We start from the raw sequence: 27,890 nt of genomic DNA, 5'->3' as shown, positions 1-27,890 counted from the left end.
ACTGCTAAAGCTAAGCTTAGGCACCCTAGAGACTTGCTCGTAGCTTGTGCTGTCTGCCATGTCAATCAATCAGTAGCTAAAGCTAACGTCAGCTTAAGCGCTGCTTAAAGTAAATACAGCAAATAACTATTTGAGTAGCGACTATGGCGCCTAAGTTGAGCTTAGCTTCAGTCTCAAATTTGTTGTCATTGTCAAATTAAAATGCGTTAACAACATATGTGAATGTAATTAGCGTTAACTTAATTTCGATTTTATGTTAAAGAGCACTTGAGATTTAGCTTCGAATTTCGAACTACGTTCATTCAATTTAACAATACTCCAAATTTTGACAATGACAAAAATGTATTACACCAAATTCATTGAATAGATATTCGCAGTAATTTGGTAGTAGTAGGTTTCACGATCTTCTTAGATCTTAATTCTTATTTTACAGTGCTTTTATAGAGCTTAAATAATGCAATAATATATATGTATATATGTATGTATAATATTTTCTTTTATTATACTCCACAGCAGCAGATAAAAAATCAACTAAATTAACTTTATATTTCATTTTCAGATGAAATCTAACGGACAGCACTGATAGTTTTTGTGGATCAATCTTTGCCACTTCTGTATTTACAGAAACGGGGTGCTTCATATTTTTGGATATAGAACATTCATGTGAATTTTAAATAATTCGTATTATCCAACTTCCCACATAGATTAAAACCTAAAACTTTTTTGGTATTTGAATCTATTCCAACGAAATGAAAACACTTTATTTTAATGTATTTTTTTTTGTATATATATTTGTAGTGTTTATTAAGTGTAGGGTTGTTTATATTGCTTTACTTAATCAGTACAATTTGTTTAGCAAAATAATATTATTGTTTAATGCAATGCCTTTGTGTGTGTGTGTTTGTGATCGAGTGTCAGTTATTATTAACGAATATCTTAAATTTTAGCCTTTTTATGCTGAATTGCTTTTGCATGTGTTGCCCGTGGGTTCTAAGCACCTAACACTTAGCACCTCTCTCACTCTAGCAATTGGGTTGGCGAATAAATAAATTAGCAATAAATAGTGGGGGGAGTAAGTACAAGTAGAATAAATAAGTATATAATTGTAGTTGGCTTGAGTTATAGGAAGTGCAGCAGAGCGCAAAATATTTGTCGCCAAACATTTTGATACAAAAGTATTTGGCAAATTCTGCAGACGCTGCGCTTCGTACATAAAATAAATAAAACGCACATAAATAAATCGAATCGAATATAGTAGATAAAAGTTATAAATGCACTTCACTTGCACGGCAGTTCAAGACTTAGTTAATTTAAGTAAGCGCTTAAAACTAAAGACAAAAATTATGCTAAGGCTCTTTTGCTAAAGTCAATTAACTAAATGTGTAGCGAATTATTTTCTGCTGGCAATGCGCAGTTTTAGAATGCTGGATTAATCTCAAATCCAAAGCATTTAAAAGCGCGCATTTGTTAGTGTGTGTGTGTGTGTGTGTTGAGTGTTTTGCTTGGGTTCTGTGTATTTTGTTATAAATTAACTTAAGCTTAATTAAACTACATTTTGCAAAACATTGATTGTTTCTGTTTTTGTTTTTGCAGGCAAGCGCTGCCTTGCGTGTTTCAAGTCTCATCGAATCTTTTGAAGCTTTCGAGGCATATTGCGTTTGTTCCCAGCTAAAAGTGGAGCACACTGCGCCTGGCCAGTCAGTCAGAAGCTACTGCCTAGTACTGTGGCCCGTAGCGTCCATTGATGCCGCTGTCGTAGAGCTTGCTCAGCGTATCCTTGCCGCTGTTCATATGCGCAGCGCTGGCTGCGGACGCTGAGCTGGGTGGTGGGCCGTATAGCATAGTGGGCGCTCCATAGCTAATGGTGGGTGTGGGCTCCTGCTGATAGAGATAGCGCTCCTTGCGCGTGCGACGCTGCACAGTCTTCCAAATGCCGAAGATGCTCAGCTGGGCCAGCAGGAACAGCGAGCCGGCAAAGATTAGACCTGCAAAGATGCAAAAGCGTAAACACAACAAGTTTAGTAGGTAGTCAAGCTTAGCTATAAAAGAAAACAAGAGTGTCCAGCACTTGACCTAGTTAGGCCACCAACTGACCAACTTTTGACAGCAACAAGTTGTAGATAAACAAAATACAACAAAGCAAAACAATAAAGAAACAATGAGATATAAAAGAGCGACAATTTAAAGCATGAGTTGCATATTTGTGTGCGGCCAATGCCAATGCACCTAAAATAAAGCTGGAACTTCACTTTTTTTGTTTTGTTGGTTTTTATGTATCTGCAACATGCCACATAAATAAGCCGCAGCATCTAAGCCTGCAGAACCGGAGATGGTCAGAGGAAATTTGAAATGCCAATGCCAATGGTAGAAATCGGGTGAAAGTGCCGCCAAAAGTGCACATGCGTTGTCGTTGCACGAAAACAACAAAAGCAACAAAAAGAAGCAACAGCCACAGCAACAACGAAAAGATTCAGAATTTAAGAGCAACAAGCCAACGAGTTTGCCCGCTTGCTGATGACTATCACAGATTACAGCGTACATATGCATGTTGCTGCTGTTGTTGTTGCTGTTGCTGTTGCTGCTGCTGTTGTTGTTGTTGTTGTTGCTGTTGCAGTTGTACATCAAATGCCCATAAAAAGTAAGCGCCGACGGCCACAACAAACCGAAACTCACATCACAAGAGTAAAGCAAGCTGCAACAGCAGCAACAATTGCTGGTGTTGTTGTTGCTGCTGCTGCTGTTGTTGTTGTCGTCATTGCTGTCGTGCTCTGCTGGCAATGACTTTAACGAGTTTCAATAACAAAGCGGACGCACTTGGACGTTATTTTCGGTTTTATTCTTTTCTTTTCTTTTTTTTTTTGTGTGCGTAGCAACAGCAACGAGTATATCAAATTATTACAATTACAATAAACGTTAAGACGGCTCTTGTTTTATTTTTTTTTGGGGCATCAGCAAACCCAATCACATGTTAAACAATTTGAAAATTCATGTCAAAACAACAACAAATCAGAACAATTGTTCGCGTAGCTTGTGGGAAAAAGCCAAAGCACAAAACGGAAATTGCAGGAAGCTTTTGTCATAAATCAATAACAATTTACATTGCCGCACAGCTGGTAGCGATCAAATTAATTGCTTGCTGTTAAATCAAATTTGTAAATTTACAAAAATTTAATTTTTTTCTTCGCTCTTCGTTGATAAATTGCGCATTTAAGTCTAATGGACTTCTTTTTTTTTTTTTTTTTGAAATTATGGTATTTGTGGCAGCTGCGCGTTCAAGTCTGCTATGCATATTTGTTGCTGTTATAAATAATAGCTAAGCTTGCCACACACACTCGCATATTAAAGAGCCACCGAAACATTGCGGCTGCCACAATGTGTGTGGCAAATGAGCATTAACTGAACTGAGTAGAAAGAAAGAAAAAACCGTTGCTCTAATTGCAACCAATGAGCTCAACGCGCCGCACTTTGTACGCGCGCGTAATTGCAACTGAAATTGATGTGGTGCGCTGCTGTTGCTGCCACTGCTGCCACTGCAGCATGGACATCAACAGGTGGATCGTCTAACAAGCTGTAAATTTAACGCTTCAGCGCTGCATTCGCTTTTTAATGCGCCATAGCAATTGCTCCACAAAGCAATGACACACGCCTCTTGCTGCTGCCGCTAACTGTGCAAAACTGTTCTGCGGCGCACGAAAATGAGGCTGGGGCATGCGGCAATGCGGCAGTGCGGCATCATCCTGCCACAGCTGGCAAAAATTGAACCACTGACCTGGTCGTGAGCTGGAGACATTGCAACGTGGCAGCATCATAACTTGCAACTTGCAACAACATGCACTGCCAACTGCCAACTGCTAGAATCAGCCAATTTATTTCTCATGCGGTTGCACTCGCTACAGTTGATGTTGCAGTTGCAAGCGGCTGTTCTTCTTGCTATTGCAGTGGCAGTGGCAATGATGAAAAATTGATTCATTATCAAAATTAGCGAGCAGAGCAACAATGGAGGCTGGAACAAGCCGCTGGCTCACGATTGCTGCCGCAGCGAGCAGCTGCCAACGCATCCTCAATGCGCTGCATTGTTGCATTGCCTGCTGCTGCTGCCACCCGCTGACACAGCACGATGCTCTACGACTTGTCTATGCAAATCAGCAAGCGGCTGCCGCTGCCGTTGCCGCTGCCGATTTGATTCGCTCTTGATTGGGCATTTTCACAGACTATGTTCGAGTATGAACCATTGACTTACCATAGCCATTAAGGCAAGTGAGCTTGTCCTGGGCCACGCCCGCATAGGCCGTCTCGTGGGGCTCGCCAGCAGCGCCAGAGCTGCCATCGCTGCCGTTGCTACCATCCTCCGGCTGGAAGCCAAACTTGTCTGTGATTTGTATGGACTGCACGAGGAGTATGTTATCATCCACTGGAGCTGACGCTACGTCGCGTCGCTGGCGTGTGCTGCTGACCATGAACTCGGCTGTGTGTAAATTTGCAAGCAGTTAGCAACCGTAATGAGCGCCCCCAAATTAGTTAGTTAGCCCCCCCCAACACTTACCGGCGTCGGTACCGTTGGCAATCGAACGCTTCTTGCGGCCATAGGAAACCAAAGACTTGAGCTCGCCGCTGGCGCCATCCTCGCTGTCGCAGATGACGGGCTCGCAGCGAGGAATGCAGGGCGTGACCAGGGCGCGGAACTGCACCACCTCGCTGGACGGGAACTTGAAGGCATCGAACTGCGAGAGCAGCACCTTGCGATTGTGCGAGAGCTTCTGTATGGTGCCCATGATGTATTGATCGGTGGGGCAGCCATTAGCATCGATCAGTGTTATCTCGGCGCTGTCCGAGCCGTCCATGGCAACCAGTTCGCGCACAAAGATCTCATACGGACTGTTGGGCTCCACGATTTCGAAGCGCAGCGCCAGCGGATCACCGACCTCAGCAATGCGCTTCATGTCGCTGCCATCGCGTGAGGTGATCTTCATTATCACATTGGGCGAATCAATGGTGATCTCCTCGCTCAGCGAAGACTCAATTTCGCCTGTAACACCCAAGTCCACATCGTTCAGCACCGTCTTGTTGGTCAAATCATACTGACAGCTGACAGCCAGACCCAAGTCAGAGGAGGTCACAATCATGTCGTGATGCTGTATGACAATGTCGTTCATATAGCGTCCATAGGCGCTCTGGCGCACATTGCACTCGAGATCGTTGTAGCCCATGCGGAAGTCAAACTCCAGCGAGTTGTTCACATTCACAGCGCAGGACTTGGGCGCTCCCTTGGCATAGACCTTTCCGTCGAACAGTTTAGAGGTGCGTATCTTGGTGATCATCTCGCCGGCGCGGCATTCAATCGACACATTGTAGCAGGCGGACAACTCGTAGGTGGCTGCCTCGGGCACATCCAGATAGGGATCCATGACGTCCGTCAGTGTGGCGCGACTGTGATGCGACAGTCGGCAGACCATGTCGCCAGTATCATTATAGTCATACGAGTGGCATCTGTCAAAGTTGCAACATTGCAAGTTAGCAAGAGTATGCCACAAACTATGAGAACCTTACCTGTAAGGTGAGTTGAGGCACAGATCGCGACACTCATCAATGGTGTTAATATCCTGATAAACTGAATCCACTGTCTTGAGTATCTTGCCCGAGATGCGCTTGAACTCGCAAAGCTTGCTGGGCTCCTCGGCGCAGTTGTTCTCCAAATAGTCGGCGCCCTCATAGGCCTCGACGCTGTTGCCCGCCGATAGAGTTATGCGATCCATGTCCGACAGCTCGCAGAGACCGGAGTGGCGATAGAAATTGGCCGATCTGCGCAAGGCGAGAGTTATGAGCAGCAAGAGAGAGAGAGAATCGAAGCATAGGCAGAGCAAGCAAGAGGTGAAAAGAGAGAGAAAAGGTTATAATAACATTAAGCAAAGTGGGAAGATCAGAGAATTGAGAGTAACAGAATTTGTAAGTAGTTAGAGTAGAATTGATAGCATTTGCTAAACACTAAAAAGACTTTTAAAACAAATTGTAACTGTTCTATTTGGAGAAGTCAAAACTACTCATATTTACTTTTCTTTTAATCTAATACAAACTTTGATACTTTTGCACCAATAGTTGTTATCCAAAATAAATAATGATAAGTATAAATTATAAGAGAGTACGGTCCCTGGTAAAAATTCATATGTTTCGATGGTTGTGGCTCAGTATAGCTCCACAATTATTTTATAATTTAACAATCATATTATTTAGTTACAATTTCCATTACAAAAGTGTCTGTTCAAACATAAAATAGCACTTTGAGATCTAGAATGAGCCAGCTGCATTAATTATATAAGATTCTATATAAAGACTAAATCTACAAAAATAATTATGCAGAAAATGCAATGTAAGCATTAAGTGCGTGTAATGTTGTCTGTCGTGTCTTTTGATTCATTTATTTCCTATCCTTTTCTTGAGGCTGATCCTACTTATTTTTTTTTGCGTCGAGGCGGTGTCGATATCACACCCTCGTTATCGTATTAATGCACTTTAAAAACAAACTCAATTAAACCAGTTGAGCTACTCATGCAACACTTTTAATTTTCATTGAAGCGTTAACTGGATCAACTGCGTGGCGATTATGTAAGGCAGGTGACAGTTTTGGCCAAGTTGATGCGATGCGTGTTTTTACTTACCGGCATGTAAACTCGGTTTCGCCCAGGCAGAGTTCCAGGCAGTCGCGACGGGAGAGGACGGTCTGACTAGATTTGACATGTTCGGGCAGGCGGTAACCTTGAACGCGATCAATGCACCAGGCCTTGGAGCAAGGCCGTACGCCCAAACACGATTTCTGTGCGTAAATGGTGAAAACCGGAAATTGTGAGCGCGAAAGTGAACCTGCAACGAGAGCCAAATCAAATGCACACACAACGCATTAACAAAAATGTTGCAAGCTGAGTAACAGAAGTGTGGACGGTGCGTAAAGTGCGTGGATTGCGTTTTACGCACACGCCCCTTCACTGCAAAGTAACAGGCGTTAAGAAACGCAGCAGCAGCAGTCGCAGCAGCAGTTGCAGTTGCAGCAGCCAGTGCAACAGGTAACGACAACGACAAGTTAGGCTCAAATTATGCGTTACGCCAAACGCAAAAAAAATCAAACAGCGCCAATGCCAAAAGCCAGTTTACAGAATTGGCAAAATCTAGTTTGCCTAGGCCCAAGCCAAACACTGTCGATGTCGTTGTCGTTGTCGTTGTCGCTGTTGTCGTCGCGCTGTCTGTCCGTCCGTCTGTCCGTCTGTCTGCCAAATCATGCGTAAAATCAAAGGCGTGTTTCGCACCGGCTGACCGGCTGTCGGCCTGGTGATTTATGCGCCATAGCGCAGCTGACGCTGATACTGAGGCTGAGGCTGAGGCTGCACTAGAACTCAATAATTGAATGAACGTATAAAACGGCCAGCTGAATTATTGAACTTTCTTTGGCATAGAAAAGCGGCGGCAACAGCAGCTGCAATAGTTGTCTAGCTGCGTCTTAAGATTCTCACACTTTCTAACTCACCTGGCAATTTATCGGCAGTCGTCTTGAAAAGCACACATAAGCCGGTTTCATAGTTGACAGCACTGCAGGATTCATTGCTCTGACATGCCTCCAAACAGTCTGTGAGCATCAAGGTGCCAGGCAGGGTGTCCAGCATTTTCGAGGGTGCCGACAATACATAACTGCGGAGAATACAAAATGTAAATAAATTAGCTCAAGTTACAGTTTTTACTTTCTTCTACTCATTCAAATAATTGCCCCAATTTCTATGGACAGATAATGGAGATTACTTTAAGCTTCTCAGCACACATAAATAACACTCAAATGTAAGCGCCCCCTCATTGCTTATAAGCCGGCCTAACAAAAGACTCCGGCAACGAACTTGGCTCAATAAACAAAAGACTTAGGCACCAAACTTGAGTTAAGCTCTTAAGAAGCTGCTGTTGGCGCTAGCGCGAGTATCAAAACAAACCATAAAATTAGACAAGCCTTGTGCCGCCTACTAGACACGCCCACACCGTTAGCCCACACACACACACACACACACACGCATTTGCATGCGAACTGTTTACCGTTAGCACTTGGTCGATTCTTAATTGGCCAAAAATGAGAGTCGCTGCTGCATTTCATTAACTGAACTCGCATTGTGTGGCTTTCAAATTTATGTGCACAGCATTTTTAGAAACTCAAGTAAAAGTGAAAACGAAAATGAAGAAGACAGAAATTTTGACTGGCGTTGCATAAGCAATAGTTGTACCTCCTCTCCCCCCTGACCCAGAAAGCTGTGTGTCACTCACCCTGTAATTATCTCGAAGCCAATCATATCTGGATCGCACTCCTCTTCCATGTCCGGCGACTTGTCTGTCTTGGGCTCAGCTGGAGCATCGTTTAGTGCCGCCAGCGGCTTGGGCAGTTCACTGTTGCTTACCGCAGCGGTCAGCGGTGCGGCCTCCACGCTTTGCTCACTGCCGCTTGTGGTTGTGGCTAACGTGGAGCTGCTGCTGCTGCTGCTGCTGGTAGCGCCCACAACTGCGGCCGATGCTGCTGCTGCTGGTAGAGCTGGCGCGGCTGCTGCAGGCGCTGGCGTTACGTTGGTGCGTGAAATTGTTTGCTTGGCCGGCTTGACAGGACGCTTTGTTTTACGTGCGGCGTTGGCGTCACTCGCAATTAGACAGAGCAATAGCAGCAAAGTGCAACGGCGTAGAAACATCTTGCCTAGAATTAAAATAAGCGAAAGAGAGCAGCGAGTTAATAAAATGTTAATTAGGGCAACTAATTTCACGTTACGCATAATTTATGTATGCATGTAATTCCTGCTGCGCAAACATGCGCCTCCCCCCATCACTCACACACCACCCACCAGCACCAGCATCAGCAGCAGCAGCTTGGAAAGTGCAGGCTTTAATTGCTTGGCTTGTAAGGTCTTTCAAAGTTTAATTAAAGCAACAGCTAAAGCTAAGCCGGCAATGTTTTGTTTCTTATTGTTATTGTTATTGTTGCTGTACATTTGCCTGAACAACAATAAAAAGCAAATGCCTAAACATGTTAAGTCCCGAGCATGGACTGCGACTGGAGCTGGAGCTGGGGCTGGGGCTGGCATGGAATGTGTGAAAAGCATTGACGCCTGGGAAAGGTGAGTTGTTTTTGGGGCAACAAACTTGTCTAGAGCAACGGCACCACTTGGAGTAGGCGTCAGGAAATGTGATATCATGCTGAGCGCCAGCAAATGAGGCACACTTCCTTACGAGCGCTAAGACCGGCTCGAAATTTCACTCAAAACAAGCTGCAGCTTGTTTACCCAACTCTCTTTTATTTGCTGATTATAAATATATCGATTACAAATATAACTGCTGCTTTCAATCCATTGAGCTGATGGATAAGCTGTGGACAGCTTCAACTATTGAAGCTGCTATGCCATCTTAAGTGCTTGGCTTTGTGGCCTGTGTGCATATGAATGGCGCAGACTGTAAACATTCTTTTGCAGGCATTTACAACGGCATCAGTATCGGTGAGATAATCTCTGCTCATTATTTACAATAGACAACGGCATAGACAAGCGCGGCGGCAGCAGCAGCAGCAGCAACAGCCGGCAACAGGCAACAAGTATTTTATTTTGTTTTTTTTTTGTTTTTTGCTGCTGCTAATAAGGGGTGGCGTGTGAAAGATTTTTGCCCAGAGATGAGGCACGATTATGTAGCCAAGACGCTTGTTGGTTACATAATTAATTATGGGGGTGCGTTCGGTGCGCCATCTGGCGGCAGCGGCATGCAAAACAAGTGCACCGCCTGCCGCGGCTCACACATAAATTATGAAAAGACCAACACAGTGGAAAAAACAGCATGTGCCGTTATAGTTAATAACATGTTTAAAGCGCTGCTGCACCAAAAACACAAAAAAAAGACAGAAACAAGTACAAAATCTGAAAGGAAAATCAAAAAACGCTGAAAAATAATGCGGATAAACTCAACTGACACTTGGGTTCATTACCGCGCACACACACAGAGACACACACACACACACACTCACACGAGCACACGAATTTCCATGTGCAATTAGTTCTATGAATGAATTTATGCTAATTATAGGCTACGTCCAAAGGGGGCGTGTAGTAGTTCAGGCGTTTGTTACTAACAGCAGCCGACACGCTTGTAATAGGCCACTGGCAATACTTCGTGTGTGTCTGTGTGCGTGTGTGTGTGTGTGTGTACTTGTATTTTGGACAGCAGACTACTCAAAGCATTACCAAAGGTTTCTTTGTTTCGTAGGCTCACCTGCTAACCCATAAATATAATGAGGCATTGACCGAAAGCCACTAAAGCGGGCAATTCCACCAAAAAAAAAAAGTTCGAAGCTAACGGTACAATTATATTCGTGTGTGTGTGTGGCATGTGGTGAACTGCGGTTGCATTTAGCATTTCCATGCGACTGAGCATATCAAAGTTTTAAAAAACCGAAAGATTTTAATTAACATGTAAGTAATTTCGGTTTAGTTTTAATATATTGTTCTTCTGCCTCTGCTTCTTCTTCTTCTTGGTTGCTTGGTAGCTGCTTATTTTTTTATGGTTTCCGTTGATGTATTTTCATAGATATGTCTATCAATTTCACTAATTGAACGTTAACAAGCCGCAGCGCCTTGGGAGAGCCGAAGCGAGTTCGCTGATCGACGCATCTATCAATCATGTAAACTGGTCTAAAGCGCTTGGGGGGTGCGGCTTGAGCCAGGCGAGTTGAGTGCTGACTACTCAGCTAGTGCTAGTGAAGGGTAGGCAATTGGCAGCGCAAAAAAACAAAAGACTTAGGCAGCGAACTTGCTGTTGCTGTTGGCGCCAGCATTAACCCATTTCCAATTGAGTGCAACTGGTTTTAATCAAAGCCTTTTAGTTGCCAGTTAAGCAACTAATTGTTTTTGTGTGTCAACTGTCCGCCTGCTTTAGTTTTTCCTGCTTTTATCAATAGCTGCTGCATCCCAAATTGGCAGCATGTTGCGCTGTCTCGAGTTACTTGGCCATTTTTGCCATAGTTTCTACTATTGTGAATGACATTATCTATAAGCTAAACAGCACAATTTGCATTGCTAAATGGCTGCAGTTGGCGAGTCGGCGAGTCGGCGAGTCGCTGTCTCCGTCTCTCTTTCTAAGCTGGCCACATTGTTGGAATTCTTTTGCATGTCAGGCGCATTTGTGTGGGGCTACCGTTAGACTCTGTGCATAGCGTTTGAGCTTGTGCTTGTCGCTGTGTCGCGCTATGTATTTATGCGCTACAAACATTGTTAGTTATGCAACAACAGCAGCGAACAGCTGGAGTCCACTTATGCAGCATGACAACTGCAACATCGCCGAAGACAACAACAACAAGAGCAAGAGCAAGAGCAAGAGCAAGCGCAACAACGACGACATTACATTGTGGACAATCATTGGCGGGCATCAATGCCAGGCCTACATTTCAATGTCAGCCAAGTGCCCAGCGCTACCAATCAAGTTGTTAACTATGCAAAGCAATAAATTGCAACAGCAACAGCACAACAGCAACTATAACTACACTACACTGCACTGCACTGCACAATTGTTATGAACTGAACTTTAAATAACAATCAGCCAAGTGCCGTTAAATGAATGCGACATTGTGCGCAGGCACTCAAGCCAAGCCAACCCAGGCGAGAATCGAGAAGCGGGAAGCCAAACAAACGCCAAGCGGACCCAGCATATTAATTTACCCTAGCGCAAAGTTAAAGCTAAAATATTTGCATAATAAACGCCAACGCCTCGGCCGCGACTCCACTCGACTCGGGGCATGGTTTTTATGGCCTGGCCAAAGCGCATGCTCATTGCCGGCAATAAGTTAAGGCGGCAAGTGAAATGGTAACATAGGCCCTGGCAGCGAGTCCGCGGTCGGGGCTGAACAATGTTGCAATTCGCACACATTTCTGGCCAAAAACTAATGGCCAGCCAACAGTGATAATTTATCACTGGCCAGCAGCCGGACATGAATCTCAGACTCAACTGCATGCAGCCGTGCGCAATCCGCAACGTGCAACGTGCAACGCGCAATGCGCAACGGTACTTGCGAAACAATGCTTAAGCCGCAGCCAAGCTGCACTCAATTTGCTGCTGGCTGCTGGCTGCCGCCGCTGCTGCTGCTGCTGCTGCTGCTGCCGCACAATCAAATTGATATTTGCTGCTATATTTAGTTTATGATAATGCCGCCTTACTGACTGGACGATGAGACTGCTGAACTGAACGGGACTGGACTGGACTGGACTGGACGTCTCTAATATGCTGCTTCCTCTGGCACAAAAGCTTGCAATGCTCAGCATATTTATTATGCATGCGCAACACGTCAGGCCGATCCGTTAGTGTTGCCCATGAGAAAGTGTTTTCTTTTTAGGGATCAGCAAAACTCAATTAACATTTGCTTGGCATGCGCAATTTGGCATTAATTTGTTGAGCATTAGCAGCCCTGGGGCAAACTGATTTGCCTGCATCTCTGAACCTGAACTCGGCGCTTTATGGCTAACTGCAAGGCTGAAAAGCAATTTGGTATTGAAAACGCTTAACGCTTAACGCAAATTCATGCACAGCTGAGCCGAGCCGAGTTGAGCTGAGCTTTATGCTTTTATAATTGTCAATTGTTGGAGATCATGGTGCCCATTTGTAAGGCTGTGACAGTCGCGCTGATGCTGCGCTATGTGGCAAGTGGCATGACCATAAGCATAACACTTATATATCCATAAAAGACACAAGCTACAACTTAATCTTCATCAGCCAATGCCACGAAAGTCATGCACATAGCCAGATGCTTAGACAGAGAGACACACGCTCCATGGCAAGGCAATTAACACTTGACATTCTTTTCACTTTTTGTTTAACCAACATTGCTGTTGCTGTTGCTGCTTTTGTTGTTGCTGTTGCTGTTCTTTATGATATGCTTTAGGCACCATAAAAGCCCAGCACTAATCGCGTCATAAAAACACATTTTATTTGATATACGTGACAAAGAAGAACTTTTATGATAACTGTCATTGTTGTTGTTGTTGTTGTTGCTGTTGGGTTCTATGCTCTTTGGCCTGCATTCTCTGCTGGCTTTGAAGCTTGAGCATGTGCCATACGAGCTGCGCGCTGTGAGGGTCGTCGCAAAGGAAAGTTGCAGGCCTAGATATATGCATTTAATGTAAAGCATGAGTTGACACTTTCGTTTGTTGGACTTGGACTCTGTGCACAGCACATGGCATCGAATTCTAGTTGAGCTCTAATGCGAGCCAATAAAAAAACGCTTAACGCTCGCTATTTGCTAGAAAACTGGCGCAGCCACAACTCAAGAAGAATTAGACTTAGAAAGCGTCCGCTGGCGGCAATCTAAATGGCAAACTGTTAGAGCGTATTCGATTTGCCATTTGTGTTTTAATTGTTTTGCCATTAACAACTGTTGCTGGCGCTAGCTCTGCGTCTGTCCGTCTCCACGTCTGTCTGGCTGGCTGGCGGGCTTGTGCAAAGTTGGCCTAAAAGTAAAATGCATAAAGTTGAGAGGCCGAGAACTAAGCCAGTTATTGCTGGCAGCACACATAAATCCAAATATTTTTAAGACACACACAGAAAAGAAGGAAATGTCGAGGCAACAAATTGAAAAGCACACGCCAAAGCCGCATCATCATCAGCGTAGCGAGAGCAACAGTTGTTGCCACAGTTGCAGGCATCGCCGTTTATGCTGCGCTTGAAAATCAGGTCGCGGCGGCAAAAGCTGCCGCTTGGCAACTCCCACAGTCAAAAAGATTTATGTCTAACTGTTGCCAGCAACTGGAGTCGAGTCGAGTCGAGTTGAGAGTGTGTGTGCTGCAAGTTGCAAGTGCGTTGCCAATTTACGACTCAATCAAATGCAAATACAAATGTTGCTGTGGCATGCCGCTGGCCCACCTGCTGCCTGACCCATTTATGCATTATGCTTTCTTTCGCGCGCCAAAACTGTTATAAATTGCGTGAAAATGCATTACGCAAGTACAAAAGCCTGTGAATTGTGGCAACCACCAGCACAGGCAGAGCCGCAGCAGTCGCAGCAACAAAGACTACCTAACTGCTCTACATTGTTGGCTAATTTATGCAGCGCTGTTGCTCTTGCTGTTGCACCAGGCACGTAACTGTCAACAACAGCAGCTGCAAAAGCAGCAGCCTAACTGTAAACCATACACCCACCCAACGAGTGCAGCAAGCTAATTGCCAAGTGCATCATTGCTGCGGCATTTAAGCCAATTTGCAGCACACAATATGCAGCAGGCAGCGGCGGCAGCAGCAGCAGCGGCCGAAAAAGCGTTGGGGCTGACTAATAAATTTGTTGGCTCAAATGATGGCCTGCCTACTTTTCGCGGCCGAGCCATTAGAATGTGCCATTAACCCATTTCTGCGTGCTGCACTTGTGTGTCTGTATCGGCGTCTGTGCAACGCCGAAACAGGCGACAAAACTTTCAAGCATCGTCTGCGGCCACAGCGGGCGCGTTTTATTTGCACAACAACTTAGTTTTGACTAATAAAAGTCCGCGCAATTTACGAGCCTTTTTTCGTGTGTATTTTTTTGAGATTTTTGTAAAATTTTATTGCCGGCTTATGTCTGTTGGGCACCTGTGGGGTTAAGCAACTTGTTGCGGCAGCTCAAACAACCAAAGCAACAAGTTTTTATTTATTTATTTAAGGTATTTTTTCTTTTATGCCTTGGCTTGTGTCCACTTGGCTGCACAAACATAAAGCAAAAAAAAAAGAGAAAAACAAGCACGCATTAAACTTCGGTGCAGTCAACTTTGGCATACACTTTGACTACGAAAGTTAAAAATTGAATATACTTGAAGTTATTTATTCGATCGGGAATGCATCAATGCTAATGAGATGACATTAAAATGAATTCCAATCAAAATGATGAATGTAAATCGTTTATTTTTGATTTCCTGGTGAGGGGGAGCAAATTAAAGCTTCAAAATAAAGTCGATTTGCAGGTGTACTAAGATATCAAATTTGGCTTATTTAGCTATTAAAGACTTTCAGATCTTGGACAGATAGACGGACAGAGAGACATAGCCTAATCGAATTTGTGATACCTTTTCCAATTTTTATGAAAAATGTCCAAGTGTATAAAAACCAATTGCATTTGTTTGTTTGCTTGCTTGTTGGCTGACTGACTGACTGACTGACTGTCTGATTGATAGACTGTACGTGTGTGTATGTGTGTGTGTGTAAGGCATTGCCTTATGATTTTGCCTTGCCGCCGCTTCGCTAATTTGTTGGCATTGGCATTGGCCAATACCAATTGGCATTGGGCAGGAAATGCAGGCGCTGGCAGCTAAAGCTCAGACAAACGAAGCCGACATAGATATTTGTAGATGCCAGGCAATCTCTGTTGATTTATTAGCCATCATTACACACACTCGACGACGACTATTGCTGAATTACAGCGATCAAAATCAATACACACAGCTGAGGCTGAGGCTGAGGCTTTGATTGTTTTGCTCCGTCTCTTAGCTAAGCTATTTTTACGCTTCCGTTTTAAGCGCGCGGCTTAGCAACGGAAGCTGCCACAGCCACGGTGAGCTCCACAGCGTTTTCTTGCGGCGGCGACACTTGCTGCGCACATAAATCAGGCGCCCCCAAAAATGGACAGTAGCCCAATTGGAAGCAGCAGCAATCGTAGCTTCGTCCGATAAGTGCAGGCACTCATTATATAATTTGCACATAAAACGCTATTGCTGCAGATTTATGGGCAGGCAAAAGGCCAGGTTTGCCCATTTGTGGGCAATGTGAACGTTGCGTCTTTAAAACGCAATAAATATTAAAGTCACTGTGCTGCGTGCTGTTTATTGTGGCATACGAGACGTGAAGCAGCCGCAGCAGCAGCACCATTGAAGGCCGCTTGCAACTGGGACAGGCAACGGGCTTTTGCCGGCATGCAATGGCCTGAGAGAGAGACTCTGAGCCTAAGCTTAGAGCTGCTTGGACTGATATCCATTGCACAATTACGTCTGGCCTTATATATACATAAACAATATACATATTGTTTATAAAGCACGCTAATTTATGCAGTGTCGAGTGTGCTTATTCTTGTTGTTGTTGTTGTTGTTACCATTGTGTGTGAATTGTGTGAAAAGAACTAAACTAAAAGAAAGCCTGGTTCTGGTTTTCTGCTCGTACGCGCAGCCCACGCTAAATTATTTTCTATTTAGCTAAACACAGTGCTGAGCGCCCAGTTAGCGTTAGCACGCTCTCAGCGCTGTATCTGGCCAAAAGTAAACTGGGTCGATGATATGCACGGCAATGGGGCACAAACGCTTGGAATGCTGCAGCAGCTACAGTGGCAACGCCGCCACATTTCCTGTCAGTGCAACAAGAGTGAAAGAGATAGAGAGCGCGCAAAGTTGGGCAAACGAATTTCACTTTGTTTGCATTTAATAAACATTATCGATGGCCTGCAGATTGCCCAAGCCTGAGCTTGAATTACCAGCTTGTCTCCAATCTTTAGCCAGTTGGCATTAACGAGCCAAAGGTGTGTGTGTGTGTGTGTGTGTGTGTGTGTGTGTGTGTGTGTGGCAGCTTGGAACTTGCAACTTTTTGCAGCATGTGGGCTTAGAGCTTTTGACACCAGCCCTGTTGCAGTAATTGATTGTGCCTACGCTTATAGACAGACATTATATCATCACATAGGCTGTATCTCTGTTTGTTTGTTTGTTTGTTGCATAGCTAAACTATTGATGTTGTTGTTGTTGGACAAACAGTGTTTGTTGTCTGTTTACACACAGCGCATTCATTTATAGTACCTACTTAAGGTACAGCCTGTGTATGATCTGTCGGCAAACAAATGTAAAATTGTGTAAATATTAGCTTACAGCATGGACTTGGGCCTGAGGCAGCAGCAACTGCATTCGTCGTTGCCTGAGCCAGAAACCCACTTGAGTGCACTTCAGCTGCACGAAAAGTCAGCTGAATGAAAGCCAACACTACAGATACAGATACAGCTAGCTGGCTGGCTTGCTGGCTCTAACTGGTGTCGACTTTGTTATCAGTTGGCCTCGCTCTGGGTCTTGGGTGATAGTCATCTGCAGCTTGGCAATTGAGTTTAGTGTGACAACGTTTAACGTGAAAACGAGAACTAAATAAATAATTTTACCACGGCTTGCCAGCAGACAAAAATCTCAGATAGCGCAACGCCAGGCTACAAGAGCAGCAACAACGGCAAACAATGAGATGCAGCGATAATTTCATTATAAGAGAAAACTTAAGGCAATAAGCAATGTTGGAAATATCCGTCATGACAACAACAGCAATTGCAACAGCAACAGCAACAGTAACAGCAAAAGGCACAGCAACAACAACAATAACAACAACGACGACGTCGTCGACGACGACAATGTTGAAGTTCTGCTTTGGAGCCGCTTATCTCGAGTTTGAATCATCAGCAGGTGACATTGAAGTAATTTACTTGCTGCTGACTGCTGTTGCTGATGCTGCAAATCTCTCTCTCTCCCCTTCGCTCTTACTCATCGCTACCCACACAATTTATTTGCAACTATTTAAACGAAGCAACAGCAACAGCAGCAGCAGCAGCAGCAGCAACAGAAGTAGAAACCAAAAACCAAAAATCCGAAACCAAACCGTAACTACCAGGCCAGGCTTTTTAGTTTCGTGCCGGACAAAAAAGGCCCGGCTAAAGTATTATTAGCTCCCTGTGGCAGCTTCGCAGCCAAGTCAAGCAAGTCAGCCAAGTCAACCCAAGTCAGACAATGTCAGTCAGCACAGAGAGCACTTCTTTCTGCTTTATTATTGGCTGGCAATGTCGCTGCAATGTTGCAGTTGCAGTCGCTGTGCTGTTGCTGTTCGGTTGTTGTTGCTGTTGCTGCATTTCGCATTCCATGCTAGCGAAAGTTGACCTAGTCGACGGTGTCGCTAGGCCTTGGTTGGGGGCATAACTCTCAGCGCTGCAAATTTGCTTATAAATAACGAAATTAAATATGGCCAACAGCCAACAAGCTAACAGCTGAAGCCAAAGCAGCAACGACGACGACGACGACGTCGGCGACAGTGGCAGGCACTTGCCTTTAAAAGGCTGCCAATTTTAACACATTTGCGAGGACTGCTCTCGCTGCTCTTGCTGCAGTTGACTCATTGACTTCTTTTCACTCGGATCGCCAGCAACTCTCTAGCTTATCAAGCAATGTATACAATTAAAGATGCAATGCACGCGCCTGCCTAAAGCCTCAGTCGCTGGCGCAGTTGCAGACACTTGACTTCCATGATTTTTGTGTATTTTTGGCAACTTTCTTTTGTGCTGCTTCCCATGCAAAAATGGTCAAGCATTCTAAACGTCGCAACTTTTGGTTGTTTTTCGTTGTTTATTAATGCGCGGACACCCAAGCCAAGCCAAGCCAAGCCATAAAGTTGATAACAAACTACAAAGAGATTTGAGCTCATTTTCGTAGAACGGAAGCCGCCAGACATTGAACTGTAACACTTTCTAATGAGGCCACAAAAATAAATAAATAAAATGAAATACAACGAAAGAATAAAATAAAAAATGGAAAAGACAAGAGATACTTAAAAATGCCATTGAATGGGCGTGTGGAACCTGCGTCAACGTCTACGTTTGGCTTAGCCGGCTACAAAGGCGGCCAAGTGCCAACATGCACATGGGACTGGGACTGGCTGAGACCACAAATAGTGAAGCCAAGACACCTTGTTGCCCAAGCGAGCATGCAACGTCAGGTGAATTCCAAGCAGCCGGCTTAGCCAGCAAGCAGCCAAGGCAGCTGCCTTAATTGCAGCGCCAAAATTGAGCTTATTAAAGTGCCTGGGCCGACAACGCAGGCGGGCAAAGCGGGCCGCAAGAATCGCTTGCAGTGTCTGACGTCCGAGAACGTTAACTGCGTTTACTGCCTATAAAAAAATTGTGAAGAAAAAATCAACGCTGGACGCTGTCTACACTTAGCAGTTATGACTACAAAAGGTCTGAGACGTTTCAGCTGCCTGTGCTCTGCTTTTGATTGCTTTCCATTGCTATTGCTATTGCTGTCTAGCTCGCTCACTCACTCTTGCTGCTTTCACACAAAAATGTTGGTTTTTGTCACGATTTCGGGCTTATTGGATTATTGTCATTATAGTGTAACAAGCAAAGCGGGCGAGCGAGCGAACGTTTTGAAAGCGAAATTGAATATCGCTCAAGCTAAAGGTGAAACCCATTGAAAGCGCCAGTTATGAGTCAGAGGTTAAACTAAATTAGCTGCTACTTGTTTTCCAAATAAAATGCATAAGGTTCAATAGAATTTAACTTTAACTTCAGGCTTGCGCTTGACAATATCTGGCAGCTCAATCGCTGATGCTTTTACTTTCAGCTGCAGCAGCTGGCAAATGTCAAAGTTTAAGCAAATATAAACGGCTGGGCATCATTGGCACTGGCATTGGCATTGGCTTGGCGTTGGTCGTGTTGCACCCAAGGCGCATATGGCGTATATAGTGATGCCGACAATCACAAATCTTTTAGCAAGCGCAGGCCAAAGCTTTTTATTTATGGCTGCGGCTTGAGTGTGGTGCGCAGAAGCGCCAAGCAAGCGAAAGTTTAAATTCTTCAGCGATTATATTGAGTGCTGCTGCTGCTGCATCACAGTCGTGATGTTGGTGTGGAAATTTTGTGTCATTGCCACAACCGACTGCCTGCCTGCCTGCCTGTCTGTCCTCTGCTGTCCTGGGCGGGCACAGCTCCTGCCATTGTAGTGTGCCTGAGTGTGTGCCCGGTGAGAAGTTCAGCTGGAGAGTTCATTGAAATTTGATATTTTGAAAAGTGAAATTCGCCAAGACAATGTAAACTTTATATCTTGGCCAGCAGCGCCGCCAGCTGTGCAGATGTGCATGCTGCAAAACTTTTATTTTTCAATTAATATGCAATTAAAATCAAAACACACACTCACACACACAATTGCAATTGCAAACGAAAGCCAATTTGCCAAAGCAAAATACTTTCACACAGAGCATTGCAAATTATTTCGGGCAGCACTTCTGAACGAATTAGCCAAACTGCATGTCAAGCCAGCCAGCCAGCCAGGCCAGCGGTTGCAAGTGCAAGCGTTCAGGCCAGACATTTGGGCAATGAAAGCGAAGCTAACCAATCAACTGGCAAACCAGAGAAGCTCAGCTCTGCTGCAGGCTCCGCTGCTGATTGACAGATGAAATGTGGGTTGGCACTCAGCTCCACTTGCAGTGGAGCCTGCAGCGGCGCCAATGAACTCGCTTGAACTGCCAGCCAACTGTGTTAGAACCACTGTGCAAAAGGTCATGTGCAAGTGGATTTGCAAATATTTGTAGTTCGACTCGATCAATAGTGTTGCTTTTCCTATTTCTGCTTTTTTGTTTTCGGCTTTCTCTCTCACTGGCTAAGTGTAATTGTTGTCGGCTTCCTTCACGAAACGAAAGTTTTGCATATAAATGAACTACAATTTGGTTTTGTCAGTCAATTTTCTATCAAATGCTTGTGCCAGCTACTGTCTGCCATAAATTAGCATCTGCCAAAAAGAAAATCGTCGCAAAAATGTTGCCACTGGGTAGAGGCCATTGCCTTGCGGGTGAAATTAGCATTAACCCATTTGACGACAGATTGCGTGTGCCTGCCTCGCCGTCGATCTGAAGCTATTGTTGACAAAACTTGGCTAATTGCCAACTGACCCAAAAGCTAACGCAAGTATTTAAAAAAGCAACGAAACGGAAATTTGGCAGCGCCGCAAGCAACACAAAACTGTAAACTCTACGAAAAAAAAAAGAAGAATACTCAGATGTATAAAATGAGCTGAAGATTTATTACAACTTGCGGTGAAAAGTTAGCCCTAAGGCCGGGGGCAGCTTGAGATTGAGCTAAGCTTGTTGCTGAGCTTGGCCGGCTGGGCAATCAATTTTCTTTGATAAACTAAAACGGAAGCGGTTTTTGCAACATAATTCAACCAATCATGACAATTGCCGCACACCGCACGCTCGACGCTCGACTATTTGCGCAAACTTTTACGGCGAGAATTCGCTGGCTGGCGATTTCTTTGACGACAGCTTCGATTAGAGGCTAGGCTGAGCACTATTAGTTGGCAGCGGCAGTAAATTGCAAATTGTAGAATTATTATTAAAAAGCGGTTAAAAGCACAGAGGAAGAGCGAGCGAGCGAGGAGGAGAGAGTCACTCAGTCAAGTCAGTCTTGCACCAAGTGTCAAATCAATTCAATTTCACAGCAGAACGCCCAAATGCGCGGTGGGTCTGCTCAGCTGGTTTGTCTCATTGTCTCTCTGTCTATTTGTCTGTTTGTCTGTCTGTGTGGACATTTGAAATTGTTTTGCTGACTGGCAGCTGCTGCGTTAAACGTTGCCCAAAGTGGGCGTCACCAGCGCCCAGCTGCAACTGTTGCTGCTGCGGCTGCTACTGCTGCTGCTGCTGCTGTAATTGCAATAAAACCTGCACTGCGATTGAGCCTCTCTACACACTAATCAACGCTAACTGCAACAAACAAGCTGGACAAACAAACGCAAATTGTTTTACCACAGCAAGAACAACAGAGCAGAGCAGAGCAGAGCAGAGTAGCAGTAGATAGCTTTCAGCTAAGGCAAATATTAAATGCACATGACAAATTGCCATAGAGGGCCTTGAAGAGCGTGTTGCAGATTTGCCCATTTGGCGGCAATTAAAGCGCACGCTTCGTCTAATCAACAGCGACTGGCAGGTTGCGTAAATTAATAGCTGCCAGGCAGGCGAGCAGATGAGCTGGCGAGCAAGCGAGCAGCCCAAGCCAGATAAGATTACACATGTATTTTTTGTTGTGTTGTAACTGTCATGTCATCATCATCACCATCATCATCATGATGATGCCACTTGCAACTGCACTTGCCCAGCTCTAGCTCCAGCTCCAGCTGTAGCTCGAGTCATGGACAGTGCAATTATGTGAGCAAATTTAAATACCAACTCACAGTGTTATGGTGGCATCTTCATGGCACCAAGCAAATGGCAATGGGTAATGCTAGCCTAACCCTAGAGCCAGCACAGTAGCTGCTTGCCGCACTGACAGTCAATGCATCATTTCGGCTGGTGGTCTCTGTCTGCTCCGTCTGTTCTGTGTGCGGTGTGCTTGGGGCCCAAGGTACGCATTTTGACACGTTGCATTGTGGATTTCACACTACATCAAGAGTGGCTGCCTGGCTGGCTCTTGATTATATTAATTGCACTCAAATTGTTGACTGTGGCTGTTGACTTTTAATTGCGCAAAGGTTATCGCGCTGCGTAGTGCAGCAGCAAATGGCACTAAAAGGAACTGTGCGCCATTAAAAGATAACTTCAACTTGAGCTGATAATTGGCATTAAAATAGTTGCAAGTCAAGCTGCCTGGCATTTTAATGCGAGTTGCCTTTAAATGCGGCTGTCAGTAGGGTTTTATTTTTAGCTAGACTCAGCTGAAGTTTGCTTATTCTATTTGCTATTGCAAAGGATATTCAAAATGTTTATTTTTTGTAAATTTAATAAAACACTCACTTTATTTTTGTTGTAGCTTGTATGCTAGCAAATTGGCTTCCAAGTCACAAGAGTTGAATATCCTGACAGATATTCGTTTAAAAAAATTCGGTGTTGCACTGCACTTGTTGCAACTTTAATTTTGTTTCATATGCACACTGTTTGTTTATTACGTATACGTCACTTGAGCTCACTCTTTATTCCACTTGAGTTAAGAACGCACTTCCTTTATTTTGTTTTATATTTTTTTAAGCGCGCTTAATATTCAACTAATGTATATTTATTTATTTTGTGGTGTTGCAGTCGAGTCGCGCTGCGAACTTGACCGTCGAGAGCTGATCGTATAACTAAAGTAGACGTCAAGCTAATCGCTCGTTATATAAGTTTGAAGAGTTTGTTGCAGTTGCTGTGCTGCTGCTGCTGCGACGACAACGATTGCTGTTGTTGTTGTTGTTGCTGCTGCTGCTGCTGTAAAGTGGTTGCTCCGTCTGACCGTGCGCTCGCCTTGACAATGGCAATGGTTGTGAGCTGCTGCTGAGCGCCGAGCGCTGCTTTTGGTCGCAGCGAAAGAAAGCCGCAAAGCAAACCAAACAAAGAAAGCCAAAGAAATGAGCGCGCACACGCAAGCCACTCAAACTGTTGCTGGCGTGCTTGGAGTGAGTTCTGCTCGTGTTTTTGTTTGCTTGTGCCTTGTGTTTGGCTTTTGGCTTTTGTCTTTTGCGTTTGCTTTTGTCTTTGCTGCGCTTGAGTGCGATGGACAGGCTTTTACTTTGCGCTGCTTTTCACTCAAGTCTGCCTAGCTCGCTCACTTGCTGGGCCGCTTGGCAACATATGCGCGTTTGGCTGACTGATTTCATTCATAATTTTTATTGGCCATAAAGTGATTACAAAATCCACTTTGAAAAGTTCAAAACGGGCACACGACGTTCGAAATCATTAATTAAATTGAAATCAGTGCATGCTTGGCTTAAGCTGCTAGAACCTAGAAAGAAATCAATTTCCCAACAGATATACTTAGTTGAGTTATTGGTACATGAAAATTATAATTATGTTTGTTGTTGCTGTCTAGAGCTTTTTTGTGTTTTCCATAATTTTTGCACATAGGTATTTCTTGTGCTGTGGTCAGCGCTCATTGTCGTGCGTTTTATGCTCCACATAATTATGGTATAGAATAGATTCTGTGTTTAACTGAATTAGGAGCCCAAAACGAAGTCAAACGCAGCCTGCAAGAGAAAGGTAGCCAAGCCAGCCAGCTTTGCATTTTAACTAAATTAGTTCAATTCATACATAGATTTATTTGCCGATACGTGCATGCCAAAGAAAGTTGATACGGCTGCCAAGGAAAACGAAAGTAAACTCAATTGTATTAGCGCGTTCGGCAACATTTCAATTTAGTGGCATTTGCATGTGAAGCTCATAAGTTTAATGATCTACGCAGGCTAAAGCCGTAAATTCCGTAAATGTAAACAAACTTCAAGCTCAGCCGCATGCGCATCAAATCGACAATTAAGAAAACAAACCAAATCTAAAAAGCAGAGTGTAAATAAAAGAAAAGCCCATAATGTTAAAGTGAATCAATTTGCATTTGATGCGAGATCTCGCTCTCAAAATTCCAAGACCTTTCGCTTTCAATGAATGAGCGCGACATCAGCGCCGCATACTGATGAGCTTAGCACAAGATGAACATGGCGCAGCATGAACTGGAGAAAGCAGCGCGCATTGGCCTAACCGAGAATTGTTTAATCGAATCAAAGTGGAAATTGTCGCGCTTAGCTAAACAAACAAACAATGTTTTAGCTTTTAACTTAAATGCTAATGCTTTAATGTTAATGTTAATGTTAATGTTACTGTTAATGCTTATGCTAATGTTAATCTCTACAACATGGCAACCATGGCGTCTCAATCAAGCGTCCAAAAATGCCAAACGGAAATTTAAAGTGCGAAAAGTATTTGCCTGTCCAGTTGTGTATTTTGGGAAAGGCCATTTGCATTTCACTGCTTGCGTCTGCTGGTGACAATGACAAAAGGCAGTTGCTGCCAGCTGGCAGCTGTTGCTGTAGCTGTTGCTGATGATGAGACTCTACAAAAGATTTCATAGCTGACGAACGATTTGCCAGCGCAGGTGCATTACGAATATTTGTTATTAGCTTGTTGTCTTGCCAAAAAAGAATCGTTGGCCACTTTCGTTTCAGCTACCACGGGTGAAACGGTCAAAAGCTGCGTTGCTTTCGTTAGCAGCTGCGCATGTCAGCAATAATGCAATAATTTTCATGTTAGTTTGTTGCCTAAGTCTTTTGTTTTGTTGTTTCGCCTGAAACCAAAATTAATTAGTGCGAAATGGCTTTAATTGTGGAGCATACTTATGTTCGCTTGCAATTAACGTTTAGCTGTAACCCCAAAACTGACGCTGCCAATAACTCTTTGACTCTTCAGCTTGTGAATTGTTGCCCCAAACTGTTGCACAGGCTGACTAAGCCGGCCTGCTTGCCAGCCTGCTGGCTTGCTTGTTGGTTCTTTTCTGCTTTTCTGTTTTTTTTTTGTTTTTTGGTTTTTGGTTTTTTGTGGCTGGGTCGTGTGCATGGACCGCAAGCGTTGAGCGTCGTGTTTCCATGCCTTTGGCCATTCGCTGACTTTGTGAATTCTAAAAGGCATCCGTTAACGTTTGTTTCGCCTGCTGATTAAGTTGCCAAAAACATACAAAATGAGACAGAGCACAGGCGCAACAGCAACGATTATTGTATACCCTTGGGCGAATAGCTAAGCAAACTGAGAGTGACAGCTTGAGCTTGAGCCTTGAAAATAGTTGGCAGAGCTTTATGGACTTTGGCTTGGTTAGTGTATGCTAAGCATAGAGCTAACGTTGTCCCATTGTAAATGGCAGTTGTTAACAAGGGGCCCCAGCCCAAGACGTGTAATCCAGGGCCAGCACCGTTTGCCAGCGCCAAATTGGGCGTAATATTATGCCCAGCCTGAGTGAAATATGAGCTGAGAAAATTTTATTTCGGCCTTTGTTTAGCCAGCATTGCATCTATAATGTGCCTCCAACGCAAAATACAGCGATTGGTTTTCTTTTTGGTAATACTGTAGCCCAGTCGCCAGCATTAAGCTATTAGCTCTCACGCTAGCTTTAATTGTTGGCTGCGCTGCCTTAAGCGATATGGTTTAAATGCATTTTTAAATATGTTTATTAAATTTTCTCATATTTAACATTTTCACTTTTCATTCAAACGACTCGATAGAACTTTCCTGGCTTGTTTCGCATTCATTTGGGCGGCAATTATCAAAGCAATTGAGCTGCGTCGGGCATTTGTGTATGATCATTGAGGCTTGATTAGCAGCCGTTGTTGTTATGAGAGGCATGAAATCGTTTGTTGTCATATTTATACATACAAACATATGTACTACATATTTGAGCTAATAACTGAGCGCTCTTTTTTTTCATTGTCTTGCCATTTAGCACATATTTGGCTTTATTCGCAGAAAAGAACCGACAAGCTACATTTTTCGAATTATAATTGAAGATCGAAATGTTTCATAAATGCTGTGAGTATTTGAATGGCCAACGCCTGTTGCCAAATAAGTTCAACGCCCCGCGTTGGGCCTAATAAGTTATAAACGCATGAGTGTGAGAAAGAGAGAGGGAGAGAGGGAAAGGCGGGCAAAAGAAAAACGCGCAGCTACTAACGCGGCCCTTCAAGAGATTTGCTTTCCAAAGATAAAACGTTGCGTTAATTAATGCTGATAGCCGTTGCTGTAATTTGTTTGCATCCTCCGGCAGCTGCGGCTCTTGAGCTCTTTGAGCCCAGCTCATGGGTTCTGCTGCAAATTTTTATTGCCGTGTCAAATATGTAATTGAATACGTAGCTATATATGCCGTTGGGATTGCTGATTGGAATGCATTGCCTTGCCGGCTGTCGGCTGCTGGCTGTCCGGCTAAAATATGCGTTGGCCCTTTATTTCAAGTGAAATTTTATTGAATGTCAGTTCGCTTTGCCTGTTTAATTGCCTATATTAGTTATGAAATGCACATCAGTTGAGCAGTTAGCCTGAATCTAAAGCCGATCTAAGGCAAATTAGAAATTCTTTAGCTGCCCTTTTGTGCGCTTAGGCCTCACTGAGGAATGCTGTCGCAGTCGCTGCTGCCGCTGCCGCTGCCGCTGCAAAAAGAAAAGAAACTAACCATAAATATACGCATAAAAGTTCTGTATTTGCGTGGAAAAGATGTCATTGCAGAGCATTCTAAGCTAAGCTCGCGGTGAAAGTCGTTTTACCAATGACAAGAACTTTTGTGCCCAATAGAGACAGCCAGACAAACGGACTGCTCCAGCTTGTCCATCATCATGATGATGAGCGCACGTGTAACTAAGTACAGTATGCGGCGCATGTCATTGTTTGGCTAGCTTAACATAGAAATAATAATAGTAATGACTATAATAGCTACACAATACCCGTAAAAGAAATATACAGAAATGACAATAAAATCTCAAGACTCTATGCAACAGTCGCTGGGAGCAAACTGAGCCACAAAAGTATCTATAAAATGTGCTGAAGAGTCTAAATATTATTAAAGTTTATTAACCACTAAAACAACAAACGTGTAATTTGGCACATCCGCGTAATTTTTCACAGCACTTAGCAATTGCCTCTTTTTTGTTTTGTTGGCTGTTAATCATGTGTGAAAGAGCATTGCTCTTAGACTTGGCTTAAGCTTAACTAATTTAAAATAAGCTCGGTTTTGACTCCAAATGCAATTTTCTTTAGCACACATGAGGAGCTGTCAGCCGCATTCGTCCAATACTTGGAATTTGAATGCAACTGAAATGAGCGCAATAGCAACATTTGTGGCAACGTCACGTTTCGGTTTTGCATCGGATTAGGCGTCGCAGGCCAAGTGGCAGAGTTAGCTGCTCATTTTGTTTTCTTTTTTTTTTTTTGTTTTTTGATTCATTTACGCTAATTAGGTGACACAATTCTCACCTAATGTGCTCTGATAAGCCAAGTGCCAGCGCTGGTTGGCTTAGTTGCAGCTTATTGGAAAAGTTAGTCGTACTACAAATTGTTGGCACTGCCACTGCCACTGCCACTGTCATTGCAACTGCCACAGCTAGAGCCGCAGGCTTAAGTTTTCTTGTTGTATGTGAAGCTGTTGCGGCTCATTTAAATTTTACACAGCACACACATGGAGCGTTTGTTTGGCCATTTTTGGTGAGTCAGTTTTTCGTTATTTGTTAGTGGAGTGCTCCCGAAAACAATGGGCACTCGTATATCATGATAATCATAAAAAGCCAAGCCGAGCTTGTTTCGCTTGTCCATATGTGGTCAGCAGCAGGAGCAGAAGCAACTAACTTGCCTCACTACAACTTGGTAGCAAGTACATGTGAGAGAGCGCCGCACTGCATAACACG

General features: G+C 44.1%; 1 protein-coding gene across 1 annotated transcript; it reads right to left on the bottom strand.

The window, feature by feature from the left end:
• Positions 1–804: 804 nt before the first annotated feature.
• Positions 805–22,700, bottom strand: LOC108604757. The gene is made up of 8 exons (XM_017994345.1): positions 22,507–22,700; positions 8,290–8,707; positions 7,514–7,674; positions 6,654–6,855; positions 5,548–5,799; positions 4,544–5,487; positions 4,241–4,465; positions 805–1,985 (listed from the first exon to the last, which is right to left on the bottom strand). Exons 2-8 carry the CDS (start codon positions 8,700–8,702, stop codon positions 1,717–1,719), a joined length of 2,466 nt encoding a protein of 821 aa, XP_017849834.1. The 5' UTR covers positions 8,703–8,707; positions 22,507–22,700; the 3' UTR covers positions 805–1,716.
• Between the last annotated feature and the right edge of the window lie 5,190 nt (positions 22,701–27,890).

Source organism: Drosophila busckii, chromosome 3R, assembly GCF_011750605.1.
Source record: "Drosophila busckii strain San Diego stock center, stock number 13000-0081.31 chromosome 3R, ASM1175060v1, whole genome shotgun sequence".
NCBI classification, from domain to species: Eukaryota; Metazoa; Arthropoda; class Insecta; order Diptera; family Drosophilidae; genus Drosophila; species Drosophila busckii.
Note: the sequence above shows the minus strand (reverse complement) of the source record. Positions and strands in the feature narration are given on the sequence as shown.

Coding starts and splice junctions, on each gene's coding strand:
- LOC108604757 (XM_017994345.1), bottom strand. CDS start 8,702: ATGTTTCTACGCCGTTGCACTTTGCTGCTATTGCTCTGTCTAATTGCG. Junction 7,675..8,289: donor GGCTTCGAGATAATTACAGG/GTGAGTGACACA, acceptor TATTCTCCGCAG/TTATGTATTGTCGGCACCCT. Junction 4,466..4,543: donor TGCCAACGGTACCGACGCCG/GTAAGTGTTGGG, acceptor ATTTACACACAG/CCGAGTTCATGGTCAGCAGC.